The sequence below is a fragment of the Lolium perenne genome, chromosome 3, assembly GCF_019359855.2.
Source record: "Lolium perenne isolate Kyuss_39 chromosome 3, Kyuss_2.0, whole genome shotgun sequence".
Classification (NCBI taxonomy): domain Eukaryota; kingdom Viridiplantae; phylum Streptophyta; class Magnoliopsida; order Poales; family Poaceae; genus Lolium; species Lolium perenne.
Genome location: NC_067246.2, coordinates 199,626,265 through 199,652,694, shown reverse-complemented (window position 1 = coordinate 199,652,694; position 26,430 = coordinate 199,626,265). Strand labels below are relative to the sequence as shown.

Here is a 26,430-nt window from a genome sequence, read left to right as displayed (position 1 = left end):
TTGTGAGTCTTCACGAAGCAACAATGATCAAGTAAGGCATTCCGGCTTGAGTGGAGCTTGAAGAGTTATCATCAAGATCAAGAGGGATGAGCAAGGCAAAGGTATGACCTTGCTAGGTTTTCCTTTTACCGGTCTCAATGTGGATGTTGGGAGACCGGATTATAGGATAGATAGCCGCACTATCAAGAGGGGCTTTCGGTTGGGTAACTTGATCACATCGTCTTAGGGAGCTCAACCCTATGCATACTTTGCATATCCCTATTGCTTCTTGATGTTTCTCTGTGTGAGGTTCTTGAGCTTGTTGCTAGCTTTACAACAAGCCCAAGTTCATCGAAAACGGAATCCGCATGCATCTTCTATTGCGTTTTCGAGTTTGGACGTCTTCACCGTTTCTTGACGGTGGGGGACTCCCTCTCTAAATTCATCTAAAAATATCTTGTGAGGAGTCTAAAAATATTTTTTTGGGTTCTATTTGTCGTTATCTTTTCAACAAAATTGGTTTCATGTCAATCGGAGTTCGGGAGCATTTTCTGTTTAAAATGAAGAAAAGCTGTTTTGCCCCTGCCGGTCTGTGGTCCGGTTGGACCGGTCGTGGACCGGCTGGCCTAGTTCCAACCGCCCCTGGACCGGTGCCTTCCGGGCGCCATCCAGTATCTCCGGCTCCTTAGCCCGGTCATGGCCCCGCGCCCGGTCCAGTTTGGGCCGGATGGCCCGGTCTGACCGGGTCCTGAACCGGACGGCCCGGCCCCAGGCCCGGTTGACCGGCCTCCTCGATGGTTGACTCAGCCCAACTTTTTCCCAACGGTTATATTTTCTCTTGGGCTATAAATAGCCATTCTTCCACCTTGGGCTGGATAGTTCTTCCACTCTCTCTCCTCCATTGTCGACTTTGAAGAACTTGCCCCATCTCTTGATTCCCCCCATGATTCTTGCTCATTCTTGAGGGATCTAAGAGAGGAGATATAGATCTACAATCCCCACCAATCCATCTCTCCTCTAAGTGAGGGGAACTCTTTAGATCTAGATCTTGGAGTCATTTGTTGATTTCCTCTCTGTTCTTCCTCTCTAATCCCATTCTAGCATTTGTTGCTTTGGTGGGATTTGAGTGCGAAGGATTTGAACACCTCTAGTGTTCTTGCTTTGCATCATTGCATAGTGTTGAGCTCTCCACCACGATTAGTTTGAGTGAGAGACCGTGAGCTTGTTACTCTTGGAGGGAGACCTCCTAGTTGGCTTGGCGGTTGGTGCTCTGGTGATCTCTTCAAGGAAGATTGTGAAGATGTCCGGGCTTCTCCTTCGTGGAGCTTGTGAAGTGGTTGTGGAGCTTGCCATCTCCGGAATGGATAAAAAGCTAACCATAAGGAAAGGGCCATTATCCTTCGTGGGTTTGGCTCGGAGAATAGGGTGAGCCTTCGTGGCGTTGGGGAATCCTTCATGGGACCTCCATCCCTCCAAACGTGACGTACATTCTTGCAAAGGAAGGGAACACGGGAATACATCCTCGCCTCCGCGTGCCTTGGTTATTTCTATACCCGAGCTTACTTTCCTTGTGATAGCCATCGTGCTTGAAGTACATATATCTTGCTATCACTTGTGCTACATATATCTTGTGCCTATCTTGCTTAGCACTTATTGTTACACTTAGGTGAGCCTAGCATATTTAGGGTTTGTGCTTGTAAACTAAATGTTAGTTTAATTATGTATTCTTACAAACCAAATCCGTAAGAGTTTTTAAACGCCTATTCACCCCCCTCTAGGCGATATCTCGTCCTTTCATATTCACTCTCTCATCCAAGATGAAGGGGTGATTGAAGGCCACGAGCAACTCAAATCATACATTACTAATTATTATAAAGGCCTGTTTGGTCCTCCGGAGGAAAGCTCATTTTCTCTTAACGAGAACTTAACGAATGATATACCCCAAATTTCTATAGAAGAGAATGGCCTACTAACCGCACCTTATTCTGAGGATGAGGTTCAGAAGGCAATTTTCCAAATGGAATGCAACAAAGCACCGGGTCCAGTTGGTTTTCCTGCGGAGTTTTATCAAACTTTATGGGATACTATTAAATCGGATCTTCTAGATTTGTTCAGTGATCTACACACAAGACAACTAGAATTATTTCGTCTAAATTTTGGTGAAGTAATTTTGTTACCGAAAGTTAATTAGGCAGAAAGGATTCAATAATATAGACCTATTTGCCTTTTAAATGACAGTTTCAAGATTTTCACGAAAGTGGCCACCATTAGACTTAATACGGTTGCGGATCATGTCGTTCAGCCATCACAGACCGCTTTCATGCAAGGAAGGAACATCCTTGATGGAGTGGCAGTTTTGCACGAAACGGTACATGAGAAATTAAATGGGGTCATTTTAAAATTAGATTTCGAAAAGGCGTATGATAAGGTCAAGTGGTCTTTCCTTGAGCAGACACTCAGGATGAAAGGTTTTTCTCCAGAGTGGCGTTCTCTAATTTATGATTTTGTGTATGGAGGTAGTGTGGCAATTCGGGTTAATGATGACACCGGCCACTATTTCCAAACACGAAAAGGGTTACACCAAGGGGATCCGCTATCACCGATGTTATTAAATATTGTAGCGGATATGTTGGCGGTACTCATAGAGCGGGCCAAGTCTGATGGTCAGATTGAAGGTGTGATCCCACATCTGGTTGATGGGGGTTTATCTATCCTTCAATATGCCGACAATACAATTCTATTTATGGATCACGATCTCGAAAAGGCTCGCAATCTGAAATTAATTTTGGCGGCTTTCGAGCAGTTGTCGGGACTGAAAATCAATTTCCATAAAAGTGAATTGTTCTGTTTCGGCGATGCCCAAAATGATATGACTCTATATACAGAGTTGTTTGGTTGCGGGCAAAGCCAATTTCCTATTCGCTATTTGGGTATTCCGATTCATTATCGGAGACTTACAATTGCTGAATGGAAAATTGTGGAAGAAAGATTACAAAAACACCTTAGTAGTTAGAAGGGTAAATTGTTATCCCTGGGAGGAAGATTGATTCTCATTAATTTGGTACTCACAAATATGGTACTGTATATGTTATCATTCTTTCTGTTACCGAAAGGAATTATGCATAAACTCGATTATTATCGATCCAGATTCTTTTGGCAAGGGGACAGCGAGAAAAAGAAATACCGACCGGTGAAATGGAGTATAGTTTGTAGTCCCAAAGATCAAGGCGGACTTGGAGTTCACGGCCTGGAGGTCAAGAATTCAGCTCTGCTGGGTAAATGGCTTTTTAAGCTTCTTACCGAGGATGGGATATGGCAAACTATCCTTCGGAGAAAGAATATTGGCTCGAAGACGTTATCCCAAGTGGTTTGAAAACCTGGGGATTCTCACTTCTGGACTGGACTCATGGCGACAAAGAATGTCTTCTTTCGCCATGGTACTTTCTCGGTTAAGAATGGAGAACATATACGTTTCTAGGAAGATGTTTGGTTAGACAATGCTTCCTTAAGTGAACAGTATCCTGCTTTGTATAGTATTATTCGTCGCAAAGGTGATATCATTGCCACAGTAATGGCTACCTCACCCCCGAATGTGACGTTCAGACGGGTTTGCTTGGACAAATGCTATTGGCATGGAATGCTCTAATTCACCGGCTGGGAGATATTCACCTATCGCCTGAACCGGACGAATTTAGATGAAATCTTCATGTAGATGGAACTTTCTCAGTCAAATCTTTATACAATGTGATCCTTCATTCTGATATACTAGTTGATAATAATAAGAAAATCTGGAAGATGAAGATACCATTAAAAATTAAAAAAATTGGATGGTATCTTCGTCGAGGAGTTATTCTTACCAAAGATAATCTTGTTAAGCGGAATTGGCATGGAAGTTCACGGTGTGTTTTCTGTCATCATGATGAAACCATTAAACACCTTTTTTTCCAGTGCCATTTCGCGAGATCTATATGGTCAGTCATCTAAGTAGCGTCTACCCTGTATCCCCCGACTAGTGTGGCCAATGTCTTTGGCAACTGGCTTCACGGTATTGATTCAAGGTTTAAATTGCTTCTTAGGGTGGGGGCGCTAGCAGTTATCTGGGCGCTTTGGCTAAGTAGAAATGACCAGATTTTTAACGATAAAAATTGTTCTTTGTTGCATGTCATCTACAAATGTACATGTATTCTCCGTTCGTGGTTACCTCTTCAGCGGGTGGAGAACCGCGACCTATTTACGGAGGTCTGCGCACGGTTGGAGGCTACGGTGAGGGATACTTTTTCCCTACATGGGTGGCAGCATAGTCTACGGATTGCAGCACCACCCTCATCCTAGGCGTTATATGATTCATCATTTCGATATGTATTCGCCTAGTTTTTATATACTTTGAATTCAGACACTTGAAGGGCTGTGTGCATCCTGTTATGCAGAGGCTAGATGTAATTGCTTCCCAAAAATAATAAAGCATCCTTTATCGAAAAAAATGTATGTTGATTGATTCTTGCAGACTTGTCTGTAAATTACTGATGCGTTATTATGTTTTTCAAAGACGCTCGAGCAAAGACACGTGTATCTTCTGCGTTGCATACCTTTGTCTGTAAGTATATGAACAAAATTAACTGGATGGTTGGTTAGCGCAAATGGCCATAGGAGCATATGAATATTTGTTAATTAAAGTGAATAATTTGCATAGACAATATATTTCTTCATTGATCAGAGATAAATGCTAATAGTAATCTCCTGTGATGTACTTCTTCAGTTGTTTTACTTCTTGGTGCTGCTGGTCAACAATCGCTCTGACCACATCACCAACTGAGATCATGCCAACTACTTTCTCGTCAAAAACTGGTACATGTCGAATGTGCTCGTCTGAAGGAAATACAAAAAGAAATTGGTAATCAAGGAAATCGAATTTTGCTCGAGCTTGCACCTATGATAGGACCGGAGTGGTCAAATAATTCACCAAGTGAATGTTGTATTACCTGTCATTAGCTCCATTGCACGTAGAATATTGGTATTGCTGGTTACAGTTATTAGCTTGTCCTGTAACACGGTAAAGAAAATTATGAGGACTAATGAAATGTGTGATGATATTCACTCTGTTAGAGTAACTTCTCTTTTTCATTTGTAAGTCCATTCACCTCTTCGGTCATGATATCTTCAACTCTTGTTTCCTCTGAAGGTCGCCCTGGTAAGAGGATTTTCCTAGCGAAATCTGCATTGTGTAGCAAGATTTTAAAGGTTGGTGCACGTAGTGCGGTTAAATGATATATTTTTCCCATGAGTTTGCAGATGCTGATTTCTGCTTACCTCGCTCAGTTACAATTCCTGCAAGCTGCTTCTCGTCCCCTGACTTGAGCACAACTAGAGCTCCGACATTCTGGGCCGTCATCTACAGATCAAGCACGATATATACTTGGTCACTTAATTAGTTAATTATATGCACTTATCGAAGGAAGTTCAGCCATGTACGCAATGTAAACTCTTACATGCTTGACGGCTTCATGCACCAAATGGCTGGTGCTGCACCAGTAGACCGCCCCAGCTTGAGCCTCCCCTTTCGCCTTGAGAATCTCTCGGACGGTGATGTTCTCCAGCCCCATGTGAGGTATGATCACAGCCGGAGATTCACTCTGTATGCGCGAAATCAGGGTGGCCCAGGAGAAGATCCCCTTGTTCATGTGCTGCAGAACCGTGAGCCTCAGCTGCTTTCCGTGTAAGCCCAGCGCCTTGGCAATTCCTTGCATCTTGCAGTATCTGCCCGAACAACATGAGGAGTTACCAGCAATTAGTCAGAATTCGAGAACAGTTTCTGCTGAAATGATTCATTAAACACCATACCTTAACAATTGTGGTTCTGCCTGAATAAGATTGCAGCTAGCAGCCGGCCCCTCGTGCTTCGCTGCTTCTGGCAGTACCTAGCTGGCCTGGAACGGGTCGCTGAAGATGATGTTTCTGTGTTTCTAGTTCAGGAATGGGGTACATAGCATTGTTGGCTCTTATCATAGAAACCGATGATCTCCTGGCTGGCACACAAGAACCGCTACTTACCTTCGTCATTTCGAGCGAAGCAAGGAATATTTCAGGTCGCGTAGTTCAGGTATTTCGTTTCCTTTCGAGACGTGCTAACATTGCCTTGTTCAGGTGTGCTTTCCCAGGTGGTAGCAAAAATAGTAAGGGATAGCTTCGATCTTACCCTCAGACGAAGTTTCATGGCAGATTCTCGCGAGGATTCCCGAAAGGTATATGCGGCGGGGCAGCAAAATAGAGCTGGGCTGAAAGAAGAGACGCGCGTAAACGGGCAAGGTGCTCTTCCTGCCGGCACAGTTCAGGGGCACAACCGCTTCAACGCCTGCACGAATTCTCGAGCTTTCTGTCCCTTTGCACTACTTCCACCTTTCATGGCCGCATCGCTAATTCGTTCACCGGCTTCGCAGGGAAGGAAGCCCCGCTCACAGGAGGTGAGGAAGGCAGATGGGTGGCAGCAGGGCCTGCCCGGCGAAATCCGGGCCTGTGCGAAATTCTAAAATGGGCCCTCTCTTACTAGAAAAGTATAACTAATAAACAGCTATTATTTATATATTTTTAAATGGATGTTTGAACTGGAATTCTCTCTCCATCTCTAAATTTTAAACTAGGGGTAAAATCATATTAAGAACAATTTTAAGAGGAAACTAGGGGTAAAATCATATTAAGAACGATTTTAAGAGGAAACACATATAGTCTAAAAACCGAGTGGACCAATTGTTGATAAAATAATAAACTACATTCAATGGTTTTGATACATTTGAACTATTTAGGTTTTTAAAAATGAGCATGTAAAGCTATCACACCAACAAGTACGTGTAATAGATAAACTCACTATATCTCGAGGGGCACGAATCTCGACAAATAAAGAACTATAACTATCCCATGAAAGAAATACAATACCACCATACTCGCAATTGTTGATAAAAAATTACCTCGCAATTTATAAATTAAAACCATGTTGATTAATTAAAATGTGAGAAGTCATCATATCTCAGTGTAGTCTTCTTCCGAAATGTTTAAGAATTTGTTTCAATAGTATACTGTGTTTTGTATCTAGAACTATTTTTACATAGTAGCCATCACAATCGGAGTAGCTTGAAGAAAATGAAGTAAACAATGTAGTCTTCTTCCTACATGTTTAAGAATTGAAACTAAAATTTTGTTTCAAGAGTAGGTATACTATGTTTTGTATTTAGAACTATTTTTTACAAAGTTGCCATCAATCGCAGTAGCTAAATTTTGGAGAACTATTTTTACATACCAGCCATCAATCGGAGTAGCAAATTTTTTGAGAAAATGTGCATTGCAGGAATCGACCTTCCTACCTCCAGGAGAAAACCAGGTCAAGGCCCGCATACTACTACCACCAGAGCTATATATGATGCAAAAAAAAAAATATGGGCCTCAAAAAAATTGGGGTCCTTTGAGGCCGCAAGGGCCGCCCTCCGGTGGGCCCGAGCCTGGGTGTTAGCTCATTAATCTCTTTAGATTTTTGTTTATTGGTTGAATGGATAAGTATATAGTCACACTTGATAAATAGTATGATATATTATAAAAAACGTTTAAAATAAAATAATGGCTCACCATATGTGCCAAATAAAATATACATGCATGTAAAATATAGTTGATCAAATGAAAAGAAATGTATTAATGGAAAAATAATTATGTATTCTAAAATAAAATGTTTGTGTATGTCAAACGAAGGGTACACGCAAAATTTTAAAAATGTTCGAAGGATAAAAAAATATTTTATATCGAGAACTATTTTGTCCATGAATATTCATGCGTTCAATAAAAAATATTTCTGTAAATTGTTCAAAATATTTAGCACAAAACAAATGTGGTTAATAACTTCATTGCGCTATATTTTACTTTTTTTTCTTTAGAAAGAAAATGTAAATAATCCTCATTACAAAGATCATTGAACAACATGTAAGTACATAAAAATGTTTATAAAATGATATCAATGAATGAATTGCTCCTTCCTTCTATGTATATATAGGAGGTGGCCCTGATTCATTGTCCGTAATCTCCTTTTCTTATGCAGTACAGGCCCGGGCCCACGGGAGTGTGGCCCGTGCGGCCGCACAGGGCCCCAAATTTTCGGGGGCCCAAAATTTTGGAAAGGGCCTCTCGGATGGACTATTGACATTTACTTCTGATACAGAGAACATAGCAAGCCTAGCGCAGACGGTTTTCGCATCAACCGTATGTGCCTGCCGACTTAGGGGTTGCAAGTTCAATTCCCACGGCAGTCACTTTTGTTGCCCTATTTTCTTTGATTTTTTTTCTATTCGAATTGAAATCCCACCGGCAGCGCCCTTGTTGCCTTATTTTCTTTAGCTTTTTCTATTCCAATTGATGCCGATGACACAAATATTTGATTGCTCATTTTATTAAATAATTCATACGATTTTAATTTTACTGGTAGGGCCCATTTTAAAGTTTTGCATAGGGCCCCAAATTTTGCTGGCCCGGCCCTGATGCAGTACAAACCACGTCAAATCCCCGTTGCTGCCGTTTTCGCAAGCCCAGCGCAGACGGTTTTCGCATCAACCGTACGTGCCTGCCGACTTAGGGGTTGCAAGTTCAATTCCCACGGCAGTCACTTTTGTTGCCCTATTTTCTTTGGTTTTTTTTTCTATTCGAATTGAAATCCCACCGGCAGCGCTCTTGTTGCCTTATTTTCTTTAGCTTTTTCTATTCCAATTGATGCCGATGGCACAAATATTTGATTGCTCATTTTATTAAATAATTCCTACGATTTAATTTTACCGGTAGGGCCCATTTTAAAGTTTCGCATAGGGCCCCAAATTTTGCCGGCCCGGCCCTGATGCAGTACAAACCACGTCAAATCCCCGTTGCTAAACCATGCACCGATGCAGCATTGCACGCCATGCCTAATTTCTGGCCATGTTCTCTGATGAGAAAACACTTGGTGTAAAGCAAGAGTATGTCCACGCGTACGCAATCGCAACAAAAGCTTTTCCAGTTTGCACGTATTCCTGGCCAAACAGTATTTGCTACCCCACGTACGCAACTCCGGCTTCTGACCTTGGTGCTACCACAGAATTAAAGGAACATCAGACATCCGAACAAAAGGAGAATGCGTTAGCTTAGGCCGAAAGAACGGAAAATACGTTTAGCAAAGATAGTTTCTACGATGGAAGACATCAAGGCTTTGGCCTTCGTGAATTCTGACTTCTATGGAGTTTCCTTAGAGCATGTCTAGCAGGCCCCTCAAAACACGCCCAGCCCATAAAATTCCGGTGGTATAGGGGGTGAAATCATTTTGGGCCGTTTAGCAGACTCCGTATTTAGACCGGCCCGTATCGGCGGAATACGGGGCCCGTCAAACCCACCTCTCCGCCCCTACTAATACATGGTGTAGGTTCGAGTGAGGGGTTGACCCCTCACTCGCAACCCTAGCTCCGCCGTGCGCCGCCGTCTCCCCGCACACGCTCCGGCGAGAAATTCGCAGCCGGGCATCGCAGCATTTGCTAGTTCTCCGGCCATGTCCACACGCCGCAGCAGTAGCGCCTCCCCCGCGTCCGGATCGAAGCGATCCCGCTCGCCGAACACGCTCAAGGAGGCGTGGCAGCGCCATTGCAAGCTCTCCACCGCCGGGAGTCGGCACGCGGCGTGCAAATACGCCGGCGCCCTCTACGTGCGCGAGTTCGCGGCGGGCGGGCGCTACTACAAGGCCGATCCGCCGCTCAAGCCGATGAGCGGCGGCGACTTCGAGAAATGGCGAAGGGATTGGGAGCAGCAGCGTGCATGGAAGGCGGCATGGCAGCAGAGCACCAACGGCGGAGGAGCGCCGCAAGCCAGCGAGGAGGAAGAGGAGGAAGAGGAGGCGGAGGAGGAGGACCTCATGTACTTGCAGGAAGTGGCCGCGTCCATGAAGGATGCCACCGACAAGGCTCGGGCGGAGGAAGACGAGGCGACGCAGGAAGGAGATGGAGGCGCGGGAGGCCGCCGCCAATGCGACAATTGTCATCCTCGACGAGTAGGTCGCTTCGTAGAAGTCGCGATCCAGTAGGATCGTGCAATTTTGTAAAATCTTATCTATGATCTATCTATGAACGTGATGAAGTATCGAAAAAATTTCCCGGGGTTTGCAACTTTCAAAAATACGGGATGGAATACGGGGTCTGTTAGACGGAATGGTTCTTGCGTGAGCATTTTTTTCGATACAGGACCTTCTACTCGCGTTTTATGGGGCAGAAAAATAGAGGACCTTTTAAACATTCTCTTAGGTCCATAAGCCGTAAGTGAGATCTACACGGATTATGCCTCAGTTCTAAGACTACATTATGTCAGCTATCTTGTACAGTAGCATAAATGAAGCAACACATTGACATTTGGTGAGAGTCGTTGCGGTATACATCAGGCAGAGATCGATGACTAACTTGTAGCGCACCATGTGCAGGCGAAGAAAAAAAGAACGGCCAATATGATTTCTGATGTTATTTTACAATTTGCTGGACATTTTGCCTCTTGTTGGCTTGTGTACGTTTTCCTGGATAAATATCAGATATTGAGATGTCTTTTCTAAAAAAAAAATTGATGACCAAGTACCAACTTTGGGTTCCAAACCGTTGAATCTCCTCCTCCTCCTGGTTATTTTTTTTCCATTTTTTTTTGTCTAGTTACAAATAGGTTGCACTTTTTGCCACGCCATAGTTGTTTGTTCTGTCTAGTTAGTTACTAATAGGTTGCACTTTTGCCACACCATGTTTATAGAAATGTACAATTAGCTCGTCGAGAAAAGTGCAACCAGAGTTCTATACATAATTCTAGTTTCTATTTTCTGCAACACCATAGTTGAACTTCACTAAAAGAAAATGTACAGCCAGATTTTTATATGTAAATTGATCAGTAAGATATGGAAAAGTGTAGTCCGCTATTGGCATGCCTACCAAGGCTTGATGACTACATAAGGTTAGGGTACATGTGTACTAGTCCAGCATCACAATCAAGTTCTCGTAATCTAGGAATTTCCGTTGTCCCAAAGTTAGCACAAGACTTTCTGTAGTGTTTTATATTGACCACACGTACTAATCTCGCGTTCATTCGCTCAAATGTTTATGCCTTCTACCAAACGCTAAGTAGTACTAATGTACCTGCAAATTTCTCGACTTATTTAACACCGGGTCAGCGGCGAGCAACTTCAGCAACTCGCTCAGCATGCGCGCGCATGAGATTTTACACCGGCGACCTCCGTTGACGAAGATGCAGCTGCACGTATATAAAGCCGATCCCGCCTGCACCAAGTTGCCCCAAAAGCGAACTGCATCTCCCTTGAGGTTGAATCATCGGGAGATGTTAAATCGCGTCAACTCGCCGGCCAGGGCCGCGGCAGCGACACTACTGCTGGCCCTGCTCTGCCTTTGCTCTGCCATCTCTTCCTCCTCCGACGCGGCCGGCGCCAGCGCCATGCCGGGCTCGGTCAGCTATCTCCTCACGGTGGACCAGTCCGGCAAGGGCGACCACAGGACGATCCAGGACGCGATCGACGCCGTCCCTGCGAACAGCTCCGCCGCCACCGTCATCCGGATCAGGCCCGGGGTTTACAGGCAAGTAACCGAAACTGACCACTATATCTTCCGATACGGAGGTTGAAGACGAACAGTCGCGTGATCCATGTCCCTGTGCCCGTGATCGTCCGTTGCAGGGAGAAGATCGTGGTGAACAAGCCCCGCATCACACTGACCGGGGCCAGCGCCCGCGCGACCGTCATCACCTGGAACGAGCAGTGGCTCTCGTTCGACTCGCCGACCGTCTCCGTGGTGGCCTCCGATTTCGTCGCAAAGCGCCTGACGTTTCAGGTAAGAGGTTTCTCATTCGTCGTGCCTGCACATGAACGAACGCGCGCGCGTGCTGACAGACGGTTTGCTGTTTGATCTTCTCGGGGTTCAGAACACGTTTGGGGACAGCAAGGCGGCCGTCGCGGTGAGGGTCGCCGGCGACCGGGCGGCGTTCTACGGGTGCAGCTTCGTGTCGTTCCAGGACACGCTCCTCGACGACGCGGGCCGCCATTACTACCGCGGGTGCTACGTGGAAGGGGGCACCGACTTCATCTTCGGAAACGGGCAGGCGCTCTTCGACGTAAGTGCTCCATCGGTTACATGTAACTGACGCCAAACGTACTTAATTCAGGCCAAGGACGAGGAGTGACTGTAAGTATCAAAAGAGGTTAAGCTGCTACTGCTAACAAAAGTTGGCGTGCAGAAATGCCATCTGCACTCCACCTCGCGCATCGGCGGCGCGTTCACGGCGCAGTATCGGTTGTCGGAGGCGGAGGAGACGGGGTACAGCTTCGTCGGGTGCAAGCTCACCGGCGTCGGGGTCGCCACGTCCATCCTGGGCCGGCCATGGGGCCCCTACTCCCGCGTTGTGTTCGCCCTCAGCTACATGTCCAGCGCGGTGAGCCCTCGAGGCTGGGACGACTGGGGCGAGAGCGACAGGCAGAGGTAACAAAACTAGCAGTACTGCTCTGCGATGCCCCGTCGGCCATCGCACTGCCAATTCCCTGCGAGAAGTTTTGCTCGGCTGACGAGTTTTGTGTGCTTGGTTTCTGTTGCAGGACGGCGTTCTACGGGCAGTACCAATGCTACGGCGAAGGATCCAGGACTGATCGCAGGGTCGCGTGGTCTCGCAACCTCTCGCAGGCTGAAGCAGCACCCTTCATCACCAAGGCTTGGATTGGGGGACAACAATGGCTTCAGTAGAGAACAGTTGATTGGTGTGGTGCTAGTTTATTTGTACTTCTTCTGTAGAAGCGAAAATGCGTTCGCGCAGCTGATCTCGGGCGTTGTTGGTATCAACAGCCGTCGTCGTCGCTGTAAGATTCCCGCTCCGGGCCCACCAGCTGCAAGGTTTGACCGATGCTATACACAACCTCACGTTCACTATATATAAACGAATCGCAATTGGAAAGGATTTTCTTAGAAACAACCGGCACTCTATTGATCAATCATATCACTTTATATCCAACCTGGTTAGAAGTACATTATTCACAAAGTTCTACAATGAAAATTGGCTCGGAAAAAAACATCAGGGATGCGATTGGTAGGTTGCGGGACATTTGGGGCTCATGGGGACATGACGGGCGGAAACGGTAAAAAAAGCCAACTTCTGCACTTGGTAGCCCATATCGGATTCAGAGAGGCAGAAAGCCCAAATTGATTGGTTGTTTGTTGTCTCCGTTTTTTGCCGAGCAGAGCAAAGTGTGGGATGTTTGTTAACCAGCATACTAGCTAAATGACACCACTTTCAAATTTTGGCGAGTTTACCTTCAAACGGTAGCATCACTACACATAGCGAACAGAACTCAGTTCCATCACACACTGATCACAACATAAACCATCACAGCATAACACAAACTTCACATCATGAGTAAGCTGATGATAGCATATTTAACTACAACGTTTAACCAGACTACACACCAGGGGAACATTCCCCTAACACAAAACATAAACAGGGTTTAGATAACAACCATCAGCTTTATCTAACCATACTGCACACTAGGGGAACACTCCTCATTTAGTTATCTAGACATTGAGGCAGTGATTAGGAGAGCATACTCAGGTCAGCACCGTCATGCCATGGCGCGGGCACTTATTCATGTACGGCTGGTAGGAGAAGGTGGCTCGGATGATCATCATGGTGAAGCCATCGCTCTCCAGCTCGAAGACGATAATGTCCTTCCGCGGCGTCATCTCCCTAACGTACCTGTTTTAGCCCCTCACGAAGTACAACGCGACATTGAACCACTCCCTCTGGACGGTGTACTCACATAACTCGTCGTGCCGAAGTGGCACACTGACAGGTGCATGCAGGGTCACCTTTAGCTTCCTAGCGACCGCCGACACAATATGTGGCGGCACGGACAGAGCTGAAAGGTCGCTCGTCCTGAGCTTCAGGTAGAAGCGCCTTGGCATGGTAGGGACATCATGATGTCCAAGGTGCGCTTTTGCGCCCCGGCGTCGCCCTGGCCCCCCGCGCCTGCAGATACGCCACCACCCCAGGAACGTCAAGCCTCTCGTCAATGTATGGGTTCACCGGGAGCTCGTCCTCCTCCTCTACAGGACAATGCACGTATGAGGCTACAATCGCGTTCCAGTCTTGTTCATGGTGAGGACGATGAACAAAGTTAGCACGATCATGCGATTGCCCCTTGTGATGAGCAATGGTGATCAAAGGCACCAACTGGCTGTCGTGGAGCACGGCCGTTCCATGGTGATCACGGCATTGGATTGCATGGCAATAAACGGCGACGACCGTGCGCCACGACGGCCTCTGGCCTGAAAGTAGAGCATGCACATAGCGTCCTAATCTGCACGAGTTGCGCAGTTTCCCAGCTTTCCCGTCTCTCGTCGCTCGAGGCCTTGCGCGTTGGCGTTATTGCGTCGTACCGCCCCTACATATCGCTTCGCCTGCCGCCACTGTATAAAAGGCGAACCCGTCTTCTCGGCAATTCATTCGCGCCGCTCCATTACCTCGTCGCCCCCTGGATCGCGCCCACCGCAAACATGTCTAGTAGCCACCAGAACGTTCTCGCCGCCAACGGATTCAGACGCAACAAACTCACCGTTGCGGAGGCATGGTCGTTGTATGGGGCGCGGCACAAGGTGCCACGCCCGCCGAGCAGCGGTGGCTGGAAGATGGCGGTCAACGGGATTGGCATCCTGCCGGCGCCCACGCCGGGGACAAACCGATGGCGCGACGAGATTAGGGCCCAGCGGCGGCGCCTGCGCCTGGATGAGCGCGTCAATCCCACATGGGCTGCTACCGACAATGACACTTGGTGGGTCAATTTCTTCAACGCGCGCTGAGATGAAGAGCTGCGCAACATCGAGGGCCTCATAAGGTTGTTCACGTCGTGGAAGTGTGGAACAAGGACGGAGGCGCCCGTTTTGGTGTGTGCCGGGGTGCACTCTCTCTGCCGTCCTCAACAGCCTCCGCGATGGCGCCCTCAAACTCGAGGTACTGCGCTAATAGCCTACATCTCAAGGTACTGCGCTATTCGACCAACCACTCCACTAAGAAAAGTTTAATGCTCGAAGTGTTAACATCATCCGACCATTTCGGTTTGGAGTTATATGGGACAACGCAATAGTACTGAGTTTAGTGATCGTGACTGCTTCGGAGCCATATAAAACATGTGGATCGAACCTGGACTGACATGCACCAACCACGTTAACCATGAACGATGGGATCAGCAACGGGCATCGGGGAAAGCTAAAAGGGTGGACACGCTAGAACAAAAGTCCTTTCACTAGCCCCTGTGCGTTAAAAATCTGTCAAATTGATAACATAATTATTCAGTCCATTTCAAAATATTGCAGTTAACGATCGCATGGACACATCTCGCTCAATAAATGTCACCAGTTGAATCTATTCTTTGCATCATAAGAAGCATGAATTCAAGGGTTTCAAAACCGACATACAAATAATTATAAAAAGTGACCATCATATGAAGTTATGAACTTGCACACATTACGTTGATGTGATGGTGGATTTGGTGTTACATCATTAGTTTCAGTCTCACTCTCACTACCGTATTGGACATATGTTCGGAATCAAGACACTTCAACAGCAAACCCACAATCCAGTTTGCTCATCTGCTCTAACCAACATCGATGTGACAAAATAAGATGCAGTCTTATTTGCTTCATGATTTCAGAGAAGAAACGCAATATCACCATTTCTCTTCTTCATGATCAATATAAACAAGACACTAGATGCAAAAATTAGAAGTAAGTTGGTCAGGTGGAGACTTGGTACTCCCGGTTGACCGTAGCTGCTCTGGCTCGATCCGGTGGTGGCGCTGGCATGCTGCAAAGTAGCGCGAGTGCATAGCCACGCGGCAAGCGGCAATGCGGGCGACTGTCAGGGGCGGACCTAGAGCATAAATTACCCGGTGTACCTGGCCATGGGCAGCCCAGCCCGAAAAATCGTGCATGGGTGTAAGAGCAAGATCTATGACCCTTGTTTTGTGTGTTTGATAACAACACTCGAACAATTCTAACCGTGCACAAAGATTATCTTTGATGGATTTGTAGGTGTACGGTGCCCTCGCTGAACACACTATGATCGGAAGACTGAAGCGTAGATCTTAGGTTTTCTGGTTTTGTGTGTGTGTGTCGTGAGGTAACATGGTAGGAGAGGAAAAGAGGAAAAAGCTGTTTTAGCCATAGCGGTACTACCGGTACCAGCAGCGGTAGTACCGCTACCCTACTGGTACCGCCCGAGAACAGCTCTGAGGATTACATATGGAAATGTCCCACAGAACCCGTTACGGTACCTTTACGGTACCATGAGCGGTAGTACCGCCCACGGTACCGCTCAAGTACCGTAACGCGTTACGGTCGTACCGCTGTGGTACCGCTTCGGTACCGCTTCGAGTCCAGTAAGCTCTGGACCCTGTTGCGGTACCTCGAGCGGTACCGCAAGCGGTAGTACCGCAAGCGGTAGTACCGCAACGTGTCCACGTGGACAAGTTCAGTGGGGATTCGAACTCAGAGCGGTAGTACCGCTTCCAGGAAGCGGTAGTACCGCTTAGGCAAAAACAGCACATAACAGTTGGATTTTGGAGGGACCTATATAAAGGCCCCTTCTTCCCCAGCTCGTTTTTAGCTCTTCTCTCTCTCTCCTCCATTGTTGCTGAGCTCAAACTTAGTGGATCTCTCTCCCTACCCAATCAATCTTGCCCATACTTTGAGGAGTGGTGGAGGAGACCCCGATCTATCGTTCTACCGAGAGAAATTTCTCCAATTCGTGGTAGTCCTTAGTGGATCTTGGTGGTAGAGTTCCTATTGTGGAATCTTGGAAGAAGTGCATCCATGGAGGCTAGCTTGGTGTTGTACTAGCTCCATGGATTGTTGGGAGCCTCCTTGTGGTGTGGAGCTCGCCCCAACCTTGTGAAGGAATCACCGCCTCGACCGGTGCCTTAGTGGAGAAGAGGGAGCACCTTTGTGGAGCTCTCTCGAGGAAGAAGGTGAGGCCTTCCTTCGTGGTGTGGCCGTCTAGTCTCTTGTGTGAGGCTAGCACCTCCTCAACGCAGACGTACTCCCTTTTGTAGGAGGAACTGCGGGAAACAAACCTTGCCTCGTCTCCGCGCCCTCCGGTTGTCCCGCTCCTTACTCTTACTATCTTGTGATTGTTCCTTTGCTTGTTGTGCTTGTCTAGGATCATTGTAGGAACACCACCATCGCTAAAGCTATCATATTTATCTTCCGTTGCACTAAAAATTGAAAAAGGTTAAAACTTGACGTAGCGCCCATTCACCCCCCCCCCCCCCCTCTTGTTCGCTACGATCCATTCAATTGGTATCAGAGCAAGGTTTTCTTGCTCGGGCTTTACCGCCTAAGAAATGGCCGAACAAGAGAATGGAGAGAATGGGTTCCTTCCCGGTGAGCAATCACCTCCACCATCAATTGTCGATAGCACTCCGGCTACTTTGGATGACCTCAAGAAATTGGAGTCATCCATTGTATCTCAATTGAAGGCAATGATGATGGAGTTGATTGCTCCCAAATCAACCCCCAAGGCAAGTGTCGATGTTCCTCCACCACAAGTCAACACCCTTCCTCTTGTTGATTTTGTCGCGCAATCGACAAAACCACCTCGAGAAAGGGAACTTGAGGACATTAGCACTTCATCAAAAGGGAAGGATGAATCACCGGTTGAGGGACAATTAGGAGGTTATCATGCGGTGCCCCCACCAAGTGATTACTCCCTAAATGTCCCAATACCCATGCCTCGTATCTTGACTCATGGCTCACCACCGCTACTTGATTCCAATACCTTTGAAAATTGGCAATTCTTGATGAAGTCTCATGTGCGCAGTGCGTCTACCGAACTTTGGCGCATCATTGAGGAATGTTATTCACCAAGAGACCCAAAGAACTTGACAAGAAGAGAGGTCGTGGATGATCAACTCAACGCCACCGCCATCAACATGATTCACATGGCCGTCACACCCAAGGACCGCGCTCATATCCGCTCGCTCAAGACCGCCAAGGAAGCATGGAATAAACTCGACAAGCTCTTCCTCGGAAATGAGAGCATCCAAAGCTCTCGTTTCGATGAAGTGAACAATATGGCGGACAACTTTGTCATGAATGAAGGAGAATCACCCGAAGAGATGTATCGGCGCCTTATCGCTCTCGCCGTGCAAATGCAAGATCTTGGAGCAACATTTGTGGATGACCCTTGGATCAAGCGAAAGCTCTATAATGCTCTTCTTCCTTATGAGGAAGTGAAGTTGACGGCCATCCGCCAAAATGCCTCCTTCCGTGCAATGACATCCGATGAAGTCCTTAGTGAAGTCATCGCTTTGCACATCTCCAAGAAGAATGCGGAAGATCTTGTTGCTCGCGCCCACAACACACGCAAGCCCAACCTTGCATTGAAGATGAAGGAACATGAAGCTAGTGAGAGTGATGAGGATCCCATCGAGTGGGGTCCGGATGATCTAAAGGCCAACTATCATGAGCACATGGCTCTTGCCGCCAAGAACTTTTGGAGTGGGAACAAGACACGGGGCTCAAGGTTAAGAAGATACTCACCTCATGACTCCTCAAGATACTCCTCCACAAGTCCAAGAGGGAAAGCTTGTTACAATTGTGGCGACACAAGCCACTTCGTTGCCGATTGTATCTTTGAGAGGAGAGAAGAAAATGGTGGAAAGCTTGTACGAAAGGACAAGTTCAAATCTCCCTCAAAAGGTTTCTCCAAGTTTTCCTCCAACTCCGGTGACTCCAAGGCCTCCTTCACCAAGAAGACTAGAGCTTTCATTGTTCATGAGGAATATTCCTCCGATGAAGGTGAAGAGCACAAAAACAAGGAGGAAAGGGAAGTGGCCGCCATCGCCATCTCCACTTCCTTCACCTCCCTCCTCAACTCTCCAAACGAGAACCTCATCGTCAACAACTTCCATTGTCTTATGGCAAAGGTATCTTCGGAGACTCATGATGAAGAACTTGTAACTCAACTTGAAGTGGCTCAAGATCGTGTTGAAGCGGGGTTGGAAATTATCTCTCTCACTCAAGCTTATGAGGAAGAATGGTGCATGCGCATGTCTCTTGAAACTAGTGCCATGGTTCTTGAAGATTCAAACAATTACTTCGTCTCCCAACTCATCAAGGATCAAGATTATGCTCTAGGTTGGTTGAGAAGACATAATGCAAGACTCTTGGATATCATCTCTCACCAAGAGGAAGCTTTGGATGAGTACTTTCGTTTGAGCAAAGAGAAGGTGTCATGTTGCGACCATATAGAAGAGATTGCCGCTCTAAAGAGACACAAGGCCAAGCTAGTTGAAGTAAATGATAGGCAAAATGAGTCCTTGATGGAGTACTTTCGGTTGAGTAAAGGAAAGGAAACTTGTTGTGACCATGAGAACGAAATTGCTACCCTCAAGAGAAGAAATGACAAGCTTATGGTGATCAAGACCATGTATGAGGAAGCCTTGATGGAATATAAACGGGCTAGCAAAGACTATATTTGTCGCAATCATGAAGACGATATTGCCACCTTGGAAAAACAAAAGCGCTCACTTTTAACCATGAATTCTCTTCAAGAAGAAGCTTTGTTGGAACATTTCCGAGTGAACAAGGAGAAAGAGGCTCAAGAATTCGACAACACTCATCCTCATCCGGAAGATGTTCATGAAGTCAACCGCTTGAAGTCCAAAATTGAAAGACTCCAAATTCAAGCTCAATTCTTGGAAGGAGTTATTGAAAATAGAGATAAGTCCAATGATGCCTCTTGCAATGAAGGAGGAGTGGCTATAAGGCCAAAAGAGAAGATAAGAAGGAGGATCAAGATAAAGAGGAGCATCAAGATAGGGCCCATTGTAAAATGGGTCCCTATCTCCAAAGCTTGATCCATGGAGGTCTTTGCTTCCGGTGGTGCTTCATTGGTGGAAAATTGAAGCCACATTTCTCTCGACCGGAAGCAAAGAAGTTGTTGTCGCCTTCGTGCTATCTCACTCTATATCTTCTTATGGCGTCAACACAAGCGAGCTTAAAGGTATTGGAGCCTTGACAAGGTGGTGACCAAGTCCTATCTTGTCAAGACTCTTGCATTTGTTTTCCGTGTTCATTGTGTTACACTCTTGGGTCTTTGTACCTACTATTATGAACATGTAGTGGTTCTCTTGTGGAGCTAGTCTCTTCAAGAGGCCACGGCCTAGGACTAATGGAATTTGCTTCTTTGTGTAGAGATTGTGTTTTTGTAGGGTTTGTGTTGAGGAAAAGGAACCATGATGAAGTTTCTCAAACAATCTCAATACAAATTCTAGAACATGATCATTGCAAGAAGAAGTAACAATGGAATGGAGTTTATACTCAAGATCTTGGATGCCTCCATTGGCAAAGGAGGAATCCTCTATATTCTCCTAGCCATACTCTTACCCTCATACCATGGGGTTGCCGGAAGTGAGAATCAAACCTAAGAAGACATTCAAACATGATGATGGAGTATGAGTCTATTGTGTGGTTGGTGGTATTGTGTGATGAGACTCATTCAATGAATATGATAGTTCTTTGGAGGAGGCGAAGTGCTTCTTGTGAGAAAGGAGATGCAATTCCCCCGATTACCATAGGAAGGATGAGTGGTGGCACACGCCGATCTCAAAAGCTACCTTCTATGAGTACCGGGGAAGGACGAAGTTCCACCTTTGTGGAGCCATCTACACCACAAGGCCAAGTCTTTTCCATTGGATAACCAAGTGCTAGATCATCTCTACCACAACCTCAAGTTCGACATCAACAACAATGGGGTCAAGGCGAGGACCTAAACCATGATGAAGATCAAGTGACCTCACAAGAATCTATCCTTTGGTCCATTCTCGCCGGGGTGCTAATGCGTCAAGACTCTTTCATAATTCAAGCAAAGTACAAGACATTCTCAAGAGCAAGATATGAGGGGGTCCAACGGTATAGCAACCCCAAGTCACAATTCTTCCCAAATGAGTCCAACAAGACGATGGTGTCACTCTCTACCGATAGTCGTCAAGGTTTGCTTCTCTACCTTTGTGCGCTTCATCCGGACATTGCATCGAATGTGGCCATCATACCACCTTCATGCTACATGTCTAGATGGATAGCACGCATGGATATAGGGGGAGTGCGGTTTAAATTATTGAGCTATCCCTCCCCCATGATGCACAAAGAAACCCAAAACATATGCTATTCGTCAACTAAGTGACTAATGAGCTTCATGTTGAGTTGTAGCCGTGAATCCTAGATATATCTACGCGATCTCACACTACTAAACTCTTACACGGTGGCTTCGTCCACCAAACCTCCTTCTCAAGGAGTTTGTGTTCCTTTTGTTTTTCTTTTCTCTTCTTGTTTTTGCTTTTCGTTTCTTCTTTTCTCTTTGTTTCTTCTCGGGAGATTCACCCAAGCTTGGCTCTTCTTGCTTTGATTCTTGCAAGCTTGGTTGGGTAGTACCTTAACAGTTCCACCATCTAAATCCTAAGCCATGATCTACCTCTTGAGCCAACTCAGTCTAAAAGCACAAGTCTACACCAAAATCTGAGGTTTTTGAATTTGGAGGACGATACTACCGCTTCTTGGGCCGGTACTACCGCTCTGGGGCAGTTCTCTGACGAAACTGAACAATTATCCCCAGAATGGTACTACCACTCTAAGTACTGGGCCAGTACCGGTAAGCGGTACTAGCGCTTTAGGAGCGGTACTACCGCTTGCATCTTTTGACAAGAGGTACCGGTTGGGGTCGGGTTTACCCCAAATCACCACAACTCCTCTTCCACCTCAAGTCAAAAGCTCCTCCAAGCTCAAGACCTCGAGGAGATCGGCCCCAATCTCCTTTTCCAGCCGCCGCCGGCCAAATCTCCTCCGTGGAGAAGCTTCCCCAACCCCTTCTCTGCCATGTCCTCCGGTATGAACCCCAAATTCTCTCTCTAGGGTGTGTTGAACTCCCTAGATGCATATGCTAGGGTTTGTTGGAGTTTTGTGGTGGAGAAGTATCCTTGGAAGCTATTCATGTCCAGGGATACTAGCTAGCAACAATGTGTGACTCTAGATCGATTTTCACCATGAACCCGATCTTGATTTGGCTGTGCGGAGCTTAAGCGGTAGTACCGCTCATCCTCGGGCGGTACTACCGGTCAAAGCGGCACTACTGGATTGATTTGCGGTACTACCGCTCTGTCTAAAGTCACCAATGTTGCTTGTTAGTGTCCTCTTTGATCCTTAATTTCTCGGCTTGTGCACTTATCCCCTATTCCCTCCCAAACCTTTGCTATTCACAGGAGCACCTAGGACCCGTGGTGGCAAGGTCAAGCCATCCTCTCGTCGTCAACGAGATGAAGACGAGCAAGCGGAGATTATACCGGCAAGAACCACCAAGCGTCAGAGAGAGGCAGCAGCTAGAACCGCCCAAGGTCCTCAGAAGTCTATGATTGAGGTCAAGAAAGCCCAATTCTTGGAAATACGAGGGGCCAATCCGTATTTATTACCAAGGAATGCCCGTCAATGCCCCAATCCTCTCTTCTATCATGTCAATCAGGAAAGGATCTACAACGAGGTCTATGGGGCCAAGGAATTCAACTGCTGTCCCCAATACTCCATCAGCATGGATAAGCTCAACTCCAACCTCGAGTATTTCGGAGAAGCTCTTGAGATTTGTGAAGAACAAGGACTTACACCTCTGATGACCTTCTCTCACAACTACTCGAAGGAAGTGATATGCCAATTCTATGCCACAGCTGTTTTCCTTGAGGATGAAGGAGGTTTTCGCTCGTTGAAATGGATGACTAGGGAGCATGTGATGGAGGCCACGTGGGAGGAGTTTGCTAGAGGTATTGGATATGAGCTTTATGACTATGACACCAACATCTTCAAGATTCACCTTCAGCCCAAGCCAATGGCCAAAGAGAAGATGGCCGACCTCTACATTCCCGGAAGGATGTTGTGTGGAAGTGCTTACAACCTCCTCCCCGTCTACGACATCATGAATCGGATCTATCGCAGCACCATCAATCCCAAGCACATCAACCATGATGAAGTGCATGGGTTTCTTGTGAACCTTCTTGTGCGTACTCATGAGATGAGGGGCCGCGGCAAGCAATTGGATGTCATGGATTACATTTGGCATGAGATGCGTGATTGTGCATTTCTTCGCAAGCTCCCTCAATATGCCCCCTACATTATGAGACTCATTTGCCTCAAGTGGGATCAAGCGGGCCGTGGAGATCTTCTTGAACAATGCCGCCCCAACATCACTATCCATAAGGAGAAGAGCCCCCTTGTCAAAAAGCATGACCCTCCAAGGTATGGTAAGAATGCTCCCAAGGACAAGGACGAAGACGAAGCCGATAGTGATGATTCCGACTATGTGCCCAACTCCGTCAAGACCAAGGGCCTCTTTTCCAAGCTCACCGCTCGCCTCAAGAAGTCCTTTTGCTTCAAGAGGGACCTTGAAGATAGGATGTATCAAGCTCACCATGACAACAAGAAGATCCGCCAATGCCAAAAGGCGATGATGAGGCATATGCAGCTTCCTGTCTCTGAGGGCTCCGAGGACAACATCACTCCTCCCGGTGAGTGGAAGTCCAAGCTTACTTGGTCAAGTTCCGAGGACTCCATCCCCGAGCACATTGTTCGTCCATCCCCACCACCTCATGGCAAGGGTCTTGCTCAAGATGAAGACGATGATGATGAAGACGAAGATGAAGAGGAGGAAGATGTTGAGAACGAGGGTGATGAGGACGATGAAGATGAAGACGATGAGGATGATGATGACGAGTGATTCCTTTGGGACGTTAGTATGCTCCTTCTCCCTTTTTGGTGTCTCGATGCCAAAGGGGGAGAAGTTGATCTATTAGGACGGGAATTTGCATGGGGATGCCAAGGGCTTGGTGCTTCGTTTTGGTTCTTTCGGCATTGGCATCAAATCTTCCCCTAGTTATTTGGAACTTATTCGTATGTGTGCTTGCTACTCTATTTGTGGATCTCCCGATCCCTCGGTTTGTATTAAGACTTAATAGTTCGTAGCTTAATGGTCTTCACTATTTATCCTTGATTGGCTACATCAATCCTATGGAGGCTCTTATTATTATGAGTTTGGGTTTTCTCAAGGCAAAGGTATGAAAAGTTTCACCCAAACTCTCCTATATTCTCTTATACTTGCCTCCATAGTGTGCTTGTGCTATATGATCTTGTCATATGATCATCTTAGCACTTATGCTTGGTTTGTAGAATCTAGGGGGAGTTTCTCTCTAGGATGTGTGCATTTGTATACAAATGCATATTCTAAATATGCACACATCTAGGGGGAGCTTCGTCTACTCTTACAAGTCATATACCTTATCATAATACTTACAAGTCATATACCTTATCATAATATCCTATGAATTATTGCAAATTCGTGTGTTGTCATCAAACACCAAAAAGGGGGAGATTGTAAGAGCAAGATCTATGACCCTTGTTTTGTGTGTTTGATAACAACACTCGAACAATTCTAACCGTGCACAAAGATTATCTTTGATGGATTTGTAGGTGTACGGTGCCCTCGCTGAACACGCTATGATCGGAAGACTGAAGCGTAGATCTTAGGTTTTCTGGTTTTGTGTGTGTGTGTTGTGAGGTAACATGGTAGGAGAGGAAAAGAGGAAAAAGCTGTTTTAGCCATAGCGGTACTACCGGTACCAGCAGCGGTAGTACCGCTACCCTACTGGTACCGCCCGAGATACCGCTCTGAGGATTACATATGGAAATGTCCCACAGAACCCGTTACAGTACCTTTACGGTACCATGAGCGGTAGTACCGCCCACGGTACCGCTCAAGTACCGTAACGCGTTACGGTCGTACCGCTATGGTACCGCTTCGGTACCGCTTCGAGTCCAGTAAGCTCTGGACCCTGTTGCGGTACCTCGAGCGGTACCGCAAGCGGTAGTACCGCAACGTGTCCACGTGGACAAGTTCAGTGGGGATTCGAACTCAGAGCGGTAGTACCGCTTCCAGGAAGCGGTAGTACCGCTTAGGCAAAAACAGCACATAACAGTTGGATTTTGGAGGGACCTATATAAAGGCCCCTTCTTTCCCAGCTCGTTTTTAGCTCTTCTCTCTCTCTCTCCTCCATTGTTGCTGAGCTCAAACTTAGTGGATCTCTCTCCCTACCCAATCAATCTTGCCCATACTTTGAGGAGTGGTGGAGGAGACCCCGATCTATCGTTCTACCGAGAGAAATTTCACCAATTCGTGGTAGTCCTTAGTGGATCTTGGTGGTAGAGTTCCTATTGTTGAATCTTGGAAGAAGTGCATCCATGGAGGCTAGCTTGGTGTTGTACTAGCTCCATGGATTTTTGGGAGCCTCCTTGTGGTGTGGAGCTCGCCCCAACCTTGTGAAGGAATCACCGCCTCGACCGGTGCCTTAGTGGAGAAGGGGGAGCACCTTTGTGGAGCTCTCTCGAGGAAGAAGGTGAGGCCTTCCTTCGTGGTGTGGCCGTCTAGTCTCTTGTGTGAGGCTAGCACCTCCTCAACGCAGACGTACTCCCTTTTGTGGGAGGAACTGCGGGAAACAAACCTTGCCTCGTCTCCGCGCCCTCCGGTTGTCCCGCTCCTTACTCTTACTATCTTGTGATTGTTCCTTTGCTTGTTGTGCTTGTCTAGGATCATTGTAGGAACACCACCATCGCTAAAGCTATCATATTTATCTTCCGTTGCACTAAAAATTGAAAAAGGTTAAAACTTGACGTAGCGCCCATTCACCCCCCCTCTTGTTCGCTACGATCCATTCAATGGGCCTAGAAATGTTGGCCCGACACCCGGGCCGGGCTTGGGTAGCCCGAAAATGCCATTTTACACTATGGCCCAGCCCACGGCCCGACGCCCGACGGGCTTGGTGGGTAGTTGGTCGGGCCGGGCCGGGCTTGGGCCTAGATTTTGAGCGTCGAGCTTTCCTCGGCCCGGCTCGAGACATGGCCAGGTTTGGGTGTCACACACTCTAATACATGCATTATATAGAAGAGAATGGCTTTGAACCCGGTGTCCTGTTACCCTGCTACATGAACGTAGGTCCGCCCCTGGCGACTGTCTAGGGTGCCGTGCAGCCGACTGTGACCGCTAGAGCTAGGGCTGCTGGAGGCCGAGATGCTGAGTTAGGGATAGGAATCGAGAAAACTATTGCTGGTTTGCTTGGTTCTCGTTGCTCGCTAGCGTGCAACATTGGGCTTGGAACATTGTCGATTTTAGTTGATTTCCACGTGCTTTGAATTTAGAAAGTGCTGTTAGTATTTTGATTTTGGAATGTTCTAGAATTTTTTTTGCACTAGAGATGGCAAAGTTTGAATTGTTCATATGTACTCCTCCATCTAAAATAGATGTCTTAGTTTTGTTTTGTCGAGGTACTTATGTATGTAGACGCATCTTAGTTATAGA

General features: G+C 46.7%; 2 protein-coding genes across 2 annotated transcripts; one reads left to right on the top strand and one right to left on the bottom strand.

Annotated features, from left to right (window-relative positions):
* Positions 1–4,626: 4,626 nt before the first annotated feature.
* On the bottom strand, positions 4,627–5,966 carry LOC127338489 (CBS domain-containing protein CBSX3, mitochondrial). Its single transcript, XM_051364580.1, has 6 exons — positions 5,818–5,966; positions 5,466–5,733; positions 5,287–5,368; positions 5,118–5,191; positions 4,959–5,019; positions 4,627–4,845 (listed from the first exon to the last, which is right to left on the bottom strand). Exons 2-6 carry the CDS (start codon positions 5,721–5,723, stop codon positions 4,703–4,705), a joined length of 618 nt encoding a protein of 205 aa, XP_051220540.1. The 5' UTR covers positions 5,724–5,733; positions 5,818–5,966; the 3' UTR covers positions 4,627–4,702.
* Positions 5,967–11,262: 5,296 nt separating this feature from the next.
* On the top strand, positions 11,263–12,909 carry LOC127338488 (putative pectinesterase 11). The gene is made up of 5 exons (XM_071826975.1): positions 11,263–11,589; positions 11,688–11,837; positions 11,929–12,117; positions 12,241–12,482; positions 12,596–12,909. The coding sequence occupies exons 1-5, from the start codon at positions 11,332–11,334 to the stop codon at positions 12,738–12,740; spliced, it is 984 nt and encodes a 327-aa protein (XP_071683076.1). The 5' UTR covers positions 11,263–11,331; the 3' UTR covers positions 12,741–12,909.
* Positions 12,910–26,430: the final 13,521 nt, after the last annotated feature.